This window comes from Mustela putorius, unplaced genomic scaffold (assembly GCF_011764305.1).
Source record: "Mustela putorius furo isolate JIRA1106 unplaced genomic scaffold, ASM1176430v1.1 tig00003850_pilon_pilon_pilon, whole genome shotgun sequence".
In the NCBI taxonomy this organism is placed as follows: Eukaryota; Metazoa; Chordata; class Mammalia; order Carnivora; family Mustelidae; genus Mustela; species Mustela putorius.
Genome location: NW_025422002.1, coordinates 9,986,668 through 10,000,000, shown reverse-complemented (window position 1 = coordinate 10,000,000; position 13,333 = coordinate 9,986,668). Strand labels below are relative to the sequence as shown.

At 39.1% G+C, this 13,333-nt stretch overlaps 1 protein-coding gene across 18 annotated transcripts in view; it reads right to left on the bottom strand.

Annotated features, from left to right (window-relative positions):
* The window catches only part of SETD5 (SET domain containing 5), an 84,311-nt gene that overhangs the window by 5,978 nt on the left and 65,000 nt on the right, over positions 1–13,333 (bottom strand). For 12 of the 18 annotated variants that reach the window (XM_045063256.1, XM_045063254.1, XM_045063258.1 and 9 more), the window contains 3 exons: positions 6,944–7,188; positions 3,925–3,981; positions 1,580–2,050 (listed from right to left, as the gene is read on the bottom strand). In XM_045063256.1, coding sequence (XP_044919191.1) covers positions 1,580–2,050; positions 3,925–3,981; positions 6,944–7,188 — 773 coding nt within the window. The remainder of the gene's footprint in view (positions 1–1,579; positions 2,051–3,924; positions 3,982–6,943; positions 7,189–13,333) is intronic. The other 6 variants (XM_045063262.1, XM_004738452.3, XM_045063264.1 and 3 more) reach the window with 1 other exon arrangement.

Genomic DNA, 13,333 nt, shown 5'->3' with positions numbered 1-13,333 from the left:
ACTCCAAATTATCTGCCAGTGTTTCTGCCTTCTATTCAGGGCTCTCATTTTTCTGCTCAAATGTAAAATATAACCAAAATGCAAAGTACTACCATCTTCTGTATTCGTTTTTCCATATACAATCTTGGAAAAAAATTCATAATAATAAATTCTGGTAATGTATTTCATTGAAATGCAAATACCAAAAGTCACTAGGTTACATTTCAATGAGACTACTACAGATATCCTGCAATTGTGTGAGACTGTCACACACAGAACATGTAACATCTCTAGCCCTGCACACTAAATGGAAGTTCCCGTGGCAACCCAAAATATCCCCATGCATTTTCAAATGCTCCTAGTTGAAATCCACTGACCTAAAAAAAGCACATTTTGGGCTTTGTAATTTCTTGAACAGGCATTACTTACAAGTTAAAGTCCCAACCTGTTAGCCAGCAGTCTATGGCCTGTCCCTGTTCTACCATCTCTTTCCATACTCTCCCTACCTTTCACTCCAGCAGCATTCAACTGTTTGCACCACACTGCATCCCTGCTGCCTACTCAATGGAGTGTCACACAGCTACAAGTTCTGCTTTCCTTCCGTAACATCCTTACCCTTACTTGTTGGCAGACTGTTTCCCACTTACCATATGAGATCAGCTAAATCAGTGAGTGACCTGTCATCTCTCATTCCACCACCTCTCAAACTAGCTAGGCGCCTGTTGTTCGTTCTCAATGTACCCTCCACATATATGACTAGACTAGGTTGTGGCTAAGGTGTTCTTATTATATCTGAAGAATTCCTTTGAAGTATCCACTGCCACTGTAATTACTTAATAATACAAGTATCTTCTTACCTCAGTCTCACTTGCTTTAAGTTCCAGAATTTAGGAAGCAACATATAGCATATTGGCAGTAAGACCACGAAATCTGTAATCAGACAGACCTGGACAGTGTCCTGGCTCTTCCATTTACTAGCTATGTGACCACGGGCAAGTCACTCAACCTGCCTTAGTTTCCTCATCTGCAAAATGGGAAATTACCCATCTTACAGGATTACTGTGAGGATATAATGCATAAGAAAAAGGTTAACACATGAAAAGTGCTAAATAATACACGTAATTAGCATTCTTCTTTTCCATTTTTCTATCCTTTGATTGTATAGCAGGTGCACAGCACATACATGGCAGACATTTAAATTTGTTGAATATTTGTAACACTCATCAAGTTGTATTAAAACAGTCTTTCTTAAAAACGAAACAAAACAAAACAGCGGTGCCTGGATTGCTCAGCTGGTCAAGTGTCTGCCTTCAGCCTGAGTCCCACGTCTGGCTCCCTCCTCAGTGGGGAATCTGCTTCTTCCTCTCCCTGTCCCTCCCCCTCCTCATGGTCCTCCACCCCCATCTCTCAAATAAATAAATAAAATCTTTAAAACAAAACAGTCTTGTCTTTCACTGGACATGGCAGAGATTATGTCTCATGACTTTCTTTTCCTCACATGGAGAATGGTGCTAAGCACACAGCAGTTAACTCAGTAAGTATCTACTGAATTGCTTAGATACTATTCCGCAAAAGGGCCTATATAAGATAAAACACTTACCTTTTTCCTCTGTGGTGGGTTCTGGGGGGCAGATGGGACTCCTTCACAAGCCCTTTCACCACCAGGTGACATGGATCCACGAGAGAGGTCTTTCATAAAACCATGTTCGTATCTGCTGGGAAACCCTTCTGCAGGGGAGCAATATCCCCCATCCAAATGTAAAGGCTTCCTATCCCCTACTAGGGGAGACCCTCGATACAGTCCATCTGCTCGAGGCATAGCGTTCAATGGGGAGTAGGCATACATTAGATTAAACTCTGTCCGAAATGCCTGGTCCGAGTTCCTTGCAAGAGTCTGATGTCCATCTCCACTCCTGCTTGGAAAGCCAGTCTCAGAGGGGGGCCCGACAGAGGGATGAGGAGCCAGATCAGAAGGACCCGAGTTGATCAGGGAAGGTCGGTCAGCACAGCTGTTAGTGTTGGAGTCAAGGTAGCCTACTTTTGTCAAGTCCAGGTCTTTCCGGTGACAAAGCTGAAAGAATAAAAATCAAGAGAGACATGGAGGAGGAGGCGGGGGAAGGAAAAAGTCAAAGGGCAGAAAGGAAGGGAAGTGAGAGGGGCACAGGTGAAAGGTAAGAGGGATGGGGTAAGAAGGATGAGAGTACAAGAAAGAAAGCCGTTAACATCTGTAAAAGGCCCATGGAACAAAGGTATATACAGGCCAGATTATTAAAGAATGCCAGCCTTTCACAAATTGCTTTAAAGTTTTCTGGATGAGAAGCCTGGGAAAATCAGAATTAAACAATTGGCCAAATGTGACTATTTTGCCTGCTTAGCCTTTCATCAGGTTTGCCGAGTCATCCTGAACTACATTAAGGGACTGGAAGTATAATCAGGGATTTACCTGAGCCCCATGTATGCTACAGGGGTGAGACTGGTGTTTTAACACAACAACTGGCTTCTGGTGTTATTCATTTGTATTTAATACTGATGGAAAGTGGGAGGAGGGAAAAAGGGAAAGAAAGCAGTTAAGTAGAAAGTCAAGTATTTAAGTTACTGGTTTAGTAGAGGAGAATGGTATTAGTTAAAGACATCAACCAACCAGTTCTTCACTCACTTTCACTATTAAGTACGTGTGCTTCTCATAAAACTTTCTGGCCACTCAATTCTTTACCCTCTGATGTATGTCCACATACTTTAAGACCACTAATGCCCACCACTGCAGAGCACCCAAAATGCTGAATTGTATCAAAAATAAACCGTATCTACTCTTTGGTATCATTACCTCCCCAAACCAAGATTTTCCATCACTAGGTCAACTATTACTCTTAAGAGAGAATGGTACCAAAAATCCAGATGTCACACCATGATTTCCTTACAAGAGTAGAAAACACCCAGAAAACCTTTAGTACACTAGAAGACAACCTTTATCAGATTCACATTGATTTATAAAATTCTGACTCAGAATTTTATCAACTATCACCAAGATTAGTACTACATTTTTAACCGGAAAGGGGTAGAGTTAACAGTTCGTTTAATTTCTGAAAGGTTATGAAAGACTATAGCTTTCACTTCAAGAGGAAAAAGGCTCTGTGTGGATTCACAGAGTTAATCATTACTAGATTTGTCCAAATATTTGAACAGTTAAAAAAACCCTAGCACTAAAATCTGAATTTAACAACTCCACAGCAGTAGGGTGCCTAAGAAAAACACTCAACTGGATATCCTAAGAGATACTACTTGTATGCCACCACATCTCCACTACTATAGAAGAAAGGTCTGTGTGACAGAAGCCATGTGCTGACTTAGTTTCCTTGCATACCCAATAAAGAGATATAACGAAAATGGAGAGAGCCGAGAGGCAGGACTCTCTTCCTAAAGAAACTGTTCAATCTATCAACCAAATCTATCAACCATCCCGTTAAACAGAGCTGTCAGATTAAATCCTGAAACAAGACATAACTCACTGCCTAACTTTTCTAGAATAAAATGCTCCTTTATCAGCCCAAGATAATAAATATCAAAAGATAACTCTACCAACTTTTGATTTCAACTTTATTTAACAAACACACCTTATTTGTTACTTTCTTTGCCAAGGCTCCCACATCTTCAGCTTGCTTTAAACTTGACTTCCAGATTCTATTCTTTAAACTCTTCAGCCGCCCCCTCCCCCAAACAACAAACCCCAACACACACACCCACACACACACCCTTTATTTTCCTCCATCTACATTGAAAGTTCTAAGTGATCCAGTCATACATGGGAAGATTTACTCAACTTACAGTGACTGACTGGTTGCTCTTCAGCCTACTGCACCCCATTCACTCAATCCCCCCAGCCCTCCCACACACTCATGCACACTCACTCTCAGCCTCCAAGTGTGATTGAGATGGTGTGATAACTACCTCGGGTGACAGGGACTCAGGCCTATTCGCAGGGGAACTCTCAGGGGAGGATATGTTCTAGAGGAGGGAAAAGCATCTTGTTATTCATCTATCCGAAGTCAAGAAGCAGAACAAAACAAACAAAAAAATCAAAGCAAGCATAGATGGTTAGCCACAAGTTTTTGTGGTGGGGGCAAGGGGAGGGAAAAAATGCACAGGGGAAATGTTTAACTGCTGAATTCATCTCAATGGACAGAACAACTGGTTAAAAATGCTTCCTTGGTGTCCTTGAAAACATTTAGGGATAAACTTTATAATGTTTCATGCTTTAAGTAAACATCCTCAGCAGATAACAAAAAAAATTTAGATTGGTGAAATTGTACACTGTAATTTCATTTGAAATTCTGTTCTACATCTGATGACAGTTTATTAGCCTATAGTACTTATTACTGATGGGCACCCTACCACTTATTCCTCCATAGGGAAATCTTTTCATCCCACACCTCCTTCTGAAACGTATTTCTTCATTCTCCTGTGTGGCTCAGGCCTGCCATCAGTGTTGAGGGAAAGTGCTGGGCATGCTGGGGCTGACAATGCTAGGGAGATGGCCAGCTCTCCTGCATAACAGTTATAGGACACAGAATGCAATCCAGCTCATAGGCTAGATGGTTCACAGCATAATCTAACTGGATCTGAACACCCCTGACTACCAATGTTCTCTGATATGAAAATGCCTGTACTTTTGGGAACAGAGAGTGGGGGAAAGCAGATGGGAACATTTCAAGTCCCTGCATTTTAAACAGGCTTCCCCTTAGAGCTTTCACCTGATGCAGCACTGCCAGAGCACTCAAACAGGAACTGGCCAGTGAACTCTGATGGGAGATCTGAATGGTAAAAAGTGGACAGAAAGATGGTGGTGGTTGTGACAAGGATTCAGAGTACTAGGGGTAAAGGAAGGGGAGGGTTCCTAATGTTGGAGACCCAGGTGGCAGATCCATTCCATGGGAGGTGAAATGAGGCTGTTAATTTTATTTGGTGGGCTGGGTAGTGTGTAGATACTGGGCGAGGAAGAGAAGGGAAAGGTTATTCTGGTGGAAAGGAGAGGTTGATTAAGGTAGCCCTCTCAAAGTTGCTTTTTACTCTTTTTCTTTGATGCTTCCCCTCCCTCACGATCTTGCTCTCTTCTACTACACGTCTTCTCCGCTCTTTCTCTTAGCACTGGGGACATTTTTCACTGGGATGATTTTTTTTTTCCTTTAAAAAAGATTCTTCCCCAACCAAACTGAGCTTTACCTGTTACACCTTTTTGGTATTTCTCTGTGGATGGAAATAAGGCTTCCTATACTAGAATACAGGAAACAGCATGGCAGTTAAAATGGTGATAAAGATGGTCAGGATGGTGAAGTCTGTTTTATTGACAAGAAAGATTAAATTTCCTTAGTTAAATCATGAGACTCAAACAGTGAAAACAGGCATTAGACTTTTTGAAGGGATGAATTATTTAATATAATACTTTTATTCCCAGTATTCTAACTTTATGCTTAGACTATGCATCACTAAACTGATCTTTGATTCAATAAATAAATAAATAAATAAATAAATAGAATGCCTTACCCTTGCACAGTGTTTCAGTTATCTAAAATACTACACGGGATTAGGAAATGCACTGAATGCTCAATTTAACGGTCTTGGAAGGTGATGTACCTTCTGATTTCTATAATTTCACCTTTTTAATTATAATTAAACCTGAAATTTTAAAGTATGAAATCCTATGCTTACAATTTGCTGCCCTCCAGGGTGAACATTCTCTTACGAAATTTTACTATTAAATTCTACTTGCTAACTGAAAAATTAAGGCAATTAGACAAAGTAAAGTTAGTAAGGCCTGAATCAGGTGCTTTACTGTATGGCTAATAAGAATGTCACAGCGAATCTGATAAAGAGTAACTTCTCTATAAATCAAATGTAACCAGGAAGGTTCCCTCTGCTTCCCCACTATCCCCTTGCCAAAGAAGTTTAATCCCAAAGAAATTAATACAGTCTCTTCACGTATAGAACATAGCTGTTTCCTGCTTTCAAGGTTGCTAGCTACCTCCTTCTGAGTTGGCCATTCAAAAGGACGGGTACTTTTAATCCCTATGCTTTCATAAGGGGTGAACAGGTAGGAAGGCATTGGTTAAAGCATTCACCTTTATCAAAGAAGACATCTAGAGAAATTACAAGCTAGGGGCAGAGCTAAGTTGTTTGGTGATCAGAACAATTTTAAGAAGAAGGCAGAGACTGTTTAATGAATTTCAAATCAAAGCAGCATGCAATGATTTTTTTTTATACACAAGGATTCTATTCAGTAAACCTATTGTCATCCATGAACATGAGAATGTGAATCAGAATTAACTGTTCCAACAGCTAAAATACACATTTCTAACTTAATCCAGTGAATGTAATAAATGTCTCTTACAAATACATGTTGTTAGGCTCTTTCTAACTTTTCATTCCTAACACATTGTAACAAGAAGGGAAAGTAACCTGGAGTAGGAAAAAACCCCTCATTTGCCACAACCATACCCCAAACTTTCTAAATCCCTATTCACTGAGGCCACAGTAAGAATACAAAACAACAGGGAAAGATAGCTCACTCATTTAAAGGCCTAGAAAGAAAGAGAGTCAATCAGTATAATCTGAGCTGTGAAGCTGGTTTCATTAGTGGTTACTAGGCAGTTAGAGACCTATTTTAATCAAGGTATGCAGTAAAGACAAAGATGGAGATGTGACATGCTTACTACGGTTATGGAGACTGACAGACTGCATGCAAAAACGGATGAATGTCATCGATGGTAGAATTATTCCTTTTTGGGAAAGTATGGGGACTTTTGGGGAAGATGAGAGGTAACAGGTCACACCGAAGCTGGGGTTTCTCATTCTCTTGCTGAGACTGGCAGGAACAAGGTCAAGAAATATTGGGAATGATATTATACTTGAAATGAGGAGGGCAAATGATAATTTTCATATTCAGCACTCCCAAAAAGCAAACCCAAATCACCTCAAACTGCAGAGGAGTATTGCAGCGACTAGCAGTAGTAAGAGACGTGATTGGTGAGAACATGAGGCTGTATCCATTTCGACACTCCTCTTCTGGGTGAGATGGGCCAGGTGTGGTCAGCGAGGGGCTCTTTGAGCCTGGATTGGGAGGGGGCGGTGTGACTGGAGAAAGAGGCCGCAGTAACTTGGTGACATTCTGCTCCATCAGATAGCGAGACTTCCATTTCTTTAATGGGCTCAACAAGTCTGTGAAATACAAAACTTGGATGAGAGACTGAAACCACAGCTGAAAGGGAGGCTCTGTAGTAAAGCCATTAATCTCTAGCCCACAATGGCTCTTAATTCCTTTTCTGCCTCATCCCGATGTTATCTCCCTGCTATCAAACCAAAAGCCAAAGAACTCTCTAATTGCCAAATTTAAGTAATTCTCAAAATTCTCTACTGCCCAGAGAATCACCAGATGAATCTGACACTTCTCTTGACTGATCTCTGGAACAAATTTAATCTCTTCCAGTGGAAAATATAAACCTCTTATTTTTTACATGGAATTTCTAAAAATCTCACTGTCACTTAGTTAAAATCACTGTCTACTTAATTGCCAAGTGACCAGCTCAAGTTTCTAGAATGTTAACTCCATACTCCTTTTATCTTCTTTTATATATTTCTACCATTTTTTGGTAGAAAATTTTTTACTTTAGTGGGAAAGAGTTACAAATGATTACCTGACCTATATATCTGGCCCCTAGTTTTAGAGTGCTTCAAAGTAGGAAATAATTTTTACAAAAATTTCTCCCAACCATTTTAAAAAATGAGGCTGGTACTCTTTTTCTGATTGGAATATCCTACACTTCTTTTATTTCTTGGATCCACTTATAAAGGAAACTACTACCCTATATATTTTAATGACCACTTGGATCAAAGCACCTATCTCACTTTCTCAGAGGAAAAAAAATCTTTTATTCATTTACAGCTAAAAATATTTATTTACTTAATACCTACTATATGGAAACCACTGAATTAGGTATGTAAGGGAAGGTCACCCTATAGTCTATTTAAGGGGATTTACAAATTTGTGAGGAAGAGAAAAAGTATGTTTAATATATATTATTTAATATTTAAATCATTAAATATAAATAATATAAAACATGCATAATGTAAGTTTAAGAATCTCTATAGAGGATCATACTGCTGTGCATTTGTAAAAAATAATTATGCTTTGCAACTCTTTTTTAAAATTTAATTTAATTTTTTAAAAAAGATTTTGTTTATTTTTCATTTATTTGACAGAGAGAGAGAGATCAGAAGGAGGCAGAGAGGCAGGCAGAGGGGGAGGGGGAAGCAGGCTCTCCACTGAGCAGAGAGCCCGATGCCAGGCTCGATCCCAGGACCCTGAAACCACGACCTGAGCCCTAAGGCAGAGGCCCAACCCACTGAGCCACTCAGGTGCCCCTGCTTTGCAACTTTTGATCGCAGGGTCCTGAGTTCAAGCCCCATATTGATTGTAGAGATTACTTAAAAAGAAATTCTTAAAAAAAAAAATTATGCTTTTAAGTGCTTATGATATGCCAGGCACTACTCTATGTGCTTTATGTGAATTATCAGATTTAATATGAACTCTATAAATCCATTTTAAAGATGAGTAATTTGATGTGCAGAGATAAAGACTAGATAATTTAGTTTCATTTACATTCTTTTTTTTTTTTTTTTAAAGATTTTGCTTATTTATTTGAGAGAGAGAGACACAAAGATAGTGAGAGAGCACAAGCAGGGAGAAGAGGAAGAAGCAGGCTCCCTACTGAGCTCCCTCCTGAGCCCAACGTGCGGCTTGATCCCAGGACCCCAGAATCATGACCTGGATGAAAGGCAGACTTAAGGGCTGAGCCACCCAGGTGCCCCTCATTTACATTCCTAATCATGATGTCAAAATATATCCCCAAGGCTAAGTGGAAGGAGTGGCATTTATCCCATGCCTTCAAGGACAAGTGCTGGGACAGAAGGCATGATCAGAATTATGCTTCAGGACGATTTACTCTGGCAGTAACAGTTATGAGGCACTGAACTAGGCTAGCAGATGTGGAAATGGAGAGAAGAATAAATGCCAAAAATACAGAACATGCTTTTTCCTTTTGATATGTGAGAATTTCTTATTTTCTTAGATTGAAGTATATTCGTATTTTTGTTTTCCAGAAACAGAGCTTTCTTTCTGATTTTCCTCCTTTGAAAGATGCTTGGGCATAAAAAAACAAAGATGTGATTCATGACATGTTTAGAATACTTTTTTTTTTTTTTAAGATTTTATTTATTTATTTGACAGAGAGAGAGATCACAGAGAGAGAGGGGGAAGCCGGCTCCCAGCTGAGCAGAGAGCCCGATGCGGATGCTCGATTCCAGGACCCTGAGATCATGACCTGAGCCGAAGGCAGAGGCTTAACCCACTGAACCACCCAGGTGCCCTTAGAAGACTTTTTAATGTACACTTGAGAGTAAATCTTAAAAAAACAAAAAACAAAACAAAACAAAACCCACTGCTATACTGACAGGTCCAACACTAAATACTAAAGGGAATTAGATAAGTAATAAAGCTCACTCTAGGAAAGTTAGAATGTACAGATGAACCCTACCACTTCCAAATCAACTTATAGGTCATTCACATAAAACATATTTATTGAGTTCTTATTATGGTATCATATTCAACAAAATAAATCTGATATCTGCCATGATGGAAGCTTATGGGCCAGTGGTCATTTGCCTTTTTTCTACCTATAACACTATACATTCAAATTTTTTTCAAGTCTTATGTCATTTTTCTTTATACTCAAATAATCTGCAAAACTGTATAAACAAACACCCACATATTTAAACAAACACAAAACTTGAAACCATACCTATAGATTAATATACTCCTAATATCCCGGTGCATTTTCACCTAGACCTTTTTCTTGACATGGCCTTACTGACCCTTGCTTAATACAGCTTAGTAACCTACAATTTTCATTCAGGAACACATGGTAAAAAGCCTCTAGCAACATCCACATGGTTAAGCATTTGCCTTGGGCTCAGGTCAAGATCCTGGGGTCGGGAATCAAGTCCTGCATCAGGCTCCTTGCTCAGGAGAGAGCCACACCCTCTGCTTGTGTTTTCTGACAAATAAGATCTTAAAAACAAACAAAACAAGGGGCGCCTGGGTGGTTCAGTGGGTTAAAGCCTCTGCCTTTGGCTCAGGTCATGATTCCAGGGTCCTAGGATCAAGTCCCACATCGGGCTCTCTGCTCAGCAGGGAGCCTGCTTCCTCTTCTCTCTCTCTGCCTGCCTCTCTGCCTATTTGTGATCTCTGTCAAATAAATAAATAAAATCTTAAAACAAAAACAAACAAAACAAAACGAAACAAAAAACCCAAAAAAGCTGGCCTATTTTCCCTTTATCTCCAAATATACTTTAACTCAAAACATACTACAGTAGAAGGTAGTAATTCTTCAAAAATCTTTTGTAATTATAGAATTATAACTTCTCCACTGATTTGAAATATGACATTTATCCTATTAGATTCTTGCACAAACTGGGTTTAGTTTTGTAAAGTTTTACTGCTGTCTAAATGGCATCAATACTGACATTCATTTTAGTAAAACTTGGGTGATTTCATTTATTCAACTGTAGCTGTCCAAAATATTTTGGCTCTTCTAGTATACTTATTCCCGCCAGTGAACTGTTGAAATCATTCACCATGCTGACAGTACTTCCCCCACCAAAGTCATTTTGATTGGTATTACATTAAACTCAGGGGTAACTGAAGAATTCTCACTCAGCATACCTTGGTAACAATCTTTCAGCTACTCATGCCTTCATTTATACCTCTTCAATAGATATGTCATATTTCTTTCTTTCGTTCGTTCATTTATGAGAGAGAGCAAGCAAGCGAGAGCAGGGGAGGGGCAGAGGGACAAGCAGACTCCCTGACGAGCAGGGAGCCAGACTTGGGGCTCCATCCCAAGACCCTGAGATCTGCGTCCTGAGCCGAAGTCAGATGATTAACCAACTGAGCAACTCAGGCACCTTGATTTGTCACATTTCTAATTAGGGTTACTTGCCCATGTTCTCCAGTTTTTGTTATCTCTGTGTATTATTACGCATATTTCTGTGTTATTATCTGCACTTTTTTTTTTTTTAATAGTTACTTGAGAGAGAGCACACATGATTGAGTGTGAGTTGAAGGAATGGTAGAGGAAGAGGGAGAGAGAATCCTCAAGCAGACTCCCTGCTAAGTGCAGAGCCTGAATGAGGGCTTGATTCCATCTGAGCTTGACTCTAGGACTCTGAGATGATGATCTGAGCTGAAATCAAGAGCTGGGCGCTTAACCGACTAAGCCACCCAGGTGCCCCTCTACATGTTATCTTATTATTATTATTTTTAAATAACATTATTATTATTATTTTTTAAGATTTTATTTATTCACTGGACAGAGAGAGTTCACAAGTAGGCAGAGAGGCAGGCAGAGAGAGAGGAGGAAACAGGCTCCCTGCCGAGCAGAGAGCCCGATGTGGGGCTCGATCCCAGGACCCTGGGATCATGACCTGAGCCGAAGGCAGAGGCTTCAAACCACTGAGCCACCCAGGCACCCCTCTACATGTTGTTTTTACCATGTAAAAAAATGTTTATCTTTGTATCTAGCTACCAGTGTTTTAATAAACTCATTTGGCTTTTCTAGGTAGATAAAGCATATTACTTGTACACAATGATAACACACACATCCTCTTTACCTGTACTTTTATCTCACAGATTTTTTTTTTTTGGGTACTCACATTGTCTAATAATTCTAGACACTATTAATTAATATAAAAGGGGGATAATCTGATAACCCATTTTTTAAATTTATTATAATTTTAATTGAAGTACAATTTAGTACACAGTATTAATTTAGTTTTGGTGTTCTTGATAATGCATTTTAAGGTTTAATACAAATAGTTTTCACCATTAAGCATAACTGGCAACTATTTTTCAGAAAGATGTAAAAAAAAAATCTAAGATGGGGGGCAGATGGGGGGCCTGGGTGGCTCAGTTGGCTAAGTGTCCAACTTTTGGTTTCCATTCAGATCATGAGCTCAAGCCCTGTACAGGGCTCCACACTCAGCACAGAGTCTACTTGAGGCTCTCTCTCCCTCTGCTCCTCTTCCTTCTAACCTTTTTTTAAAAAAAGGTTATTATTAGCATCTTATTTTACTAGATTTATCCTTAAATTAATTTTTACTGTACTATTACTCCCCCTCCTCCACTTGGCCTGCTAGTAAATTAATTATATGAATAATTTTTCAAATACTAAAACATCCTTATATTTGTAGGAGAAATTTCATTTTGTCATAATATACTTTTATTTTGATATTCTTACAGAGTCAAGATTCAGATCACTGAAATCTAACTTAAAAGTAGTAAGATGTTGGGGCCCCTGGGTGGCTCAGTGGGTTAAAGCCTCTGCCTTTGGCTCAGGTCATGATCCCAGGGTCCTGGGATGGAGCCCCGCATCAGGCTCTCTGCTCAGCAGGGAGCCTGCTTCCCCACCCTCTCTGCCTGCCTGCCTCTCTGCCTACTTGTGATCTTTGTCTGTCAAATAAATAAAATCTTAAAAAAAAAAAAAGTAGTTTGATGCTGTTTTGGGGGGTTAGTTTGACAAAATAAAGGGTGAAAAATTTAATAAAACTGTAGAGTATATAGTATATACATGCATATGGTATGCTATGTGCACCCAAAAGTATGTGCACATAGCAAATAAACAAATTTTACCACTCCTTCAGTGCTTGAAACCCTGCTTTTTATTCTCTACATTTTTGCAGTTATTAATAATTTGATAACTAGTACTTTGTACAAAACTTTTTAGTCCATATTTATTTCTGTAGAACAACTATGTTAGGTAGTATTCTTTTTTTAAGTTTATTTCTTTATGTCATCTCTAACTCCAGTGTCGAGGCTGGAACTCATGACTCCGAGATCAAGAGTCACATGCTCTACTGACTGAGCCAGCCAAGCAACCCAGAGTATTAGTCTTTTTAATACATTATATTAAACCTTAGCAAATTGCTAGTAGTAGGAATATTATTCTCCTGCCATTTTTATTGTAAATCCTTTCTCTTTTTTTTTCTCAAATCCCTTCTCTTAATAGACTTCTCCTCTATTAAGCTCTATATAATATTTAGACAATATAGACACAGACACTTTATTCAAGTTTCACTTAAAAAAAATTTCAATGTGTCTAGAACTTGTTTTGGCAAGATCTAATTCTTTTTAATCTCTCAAGTAAAGTAAAAATTCCAGAACAATTTAGCAAATATTTCATTTACCTAAGACCTGTTTCTGGCTATTCTATCCCATACACACATATACACTCAGGCACCAGTACTATTT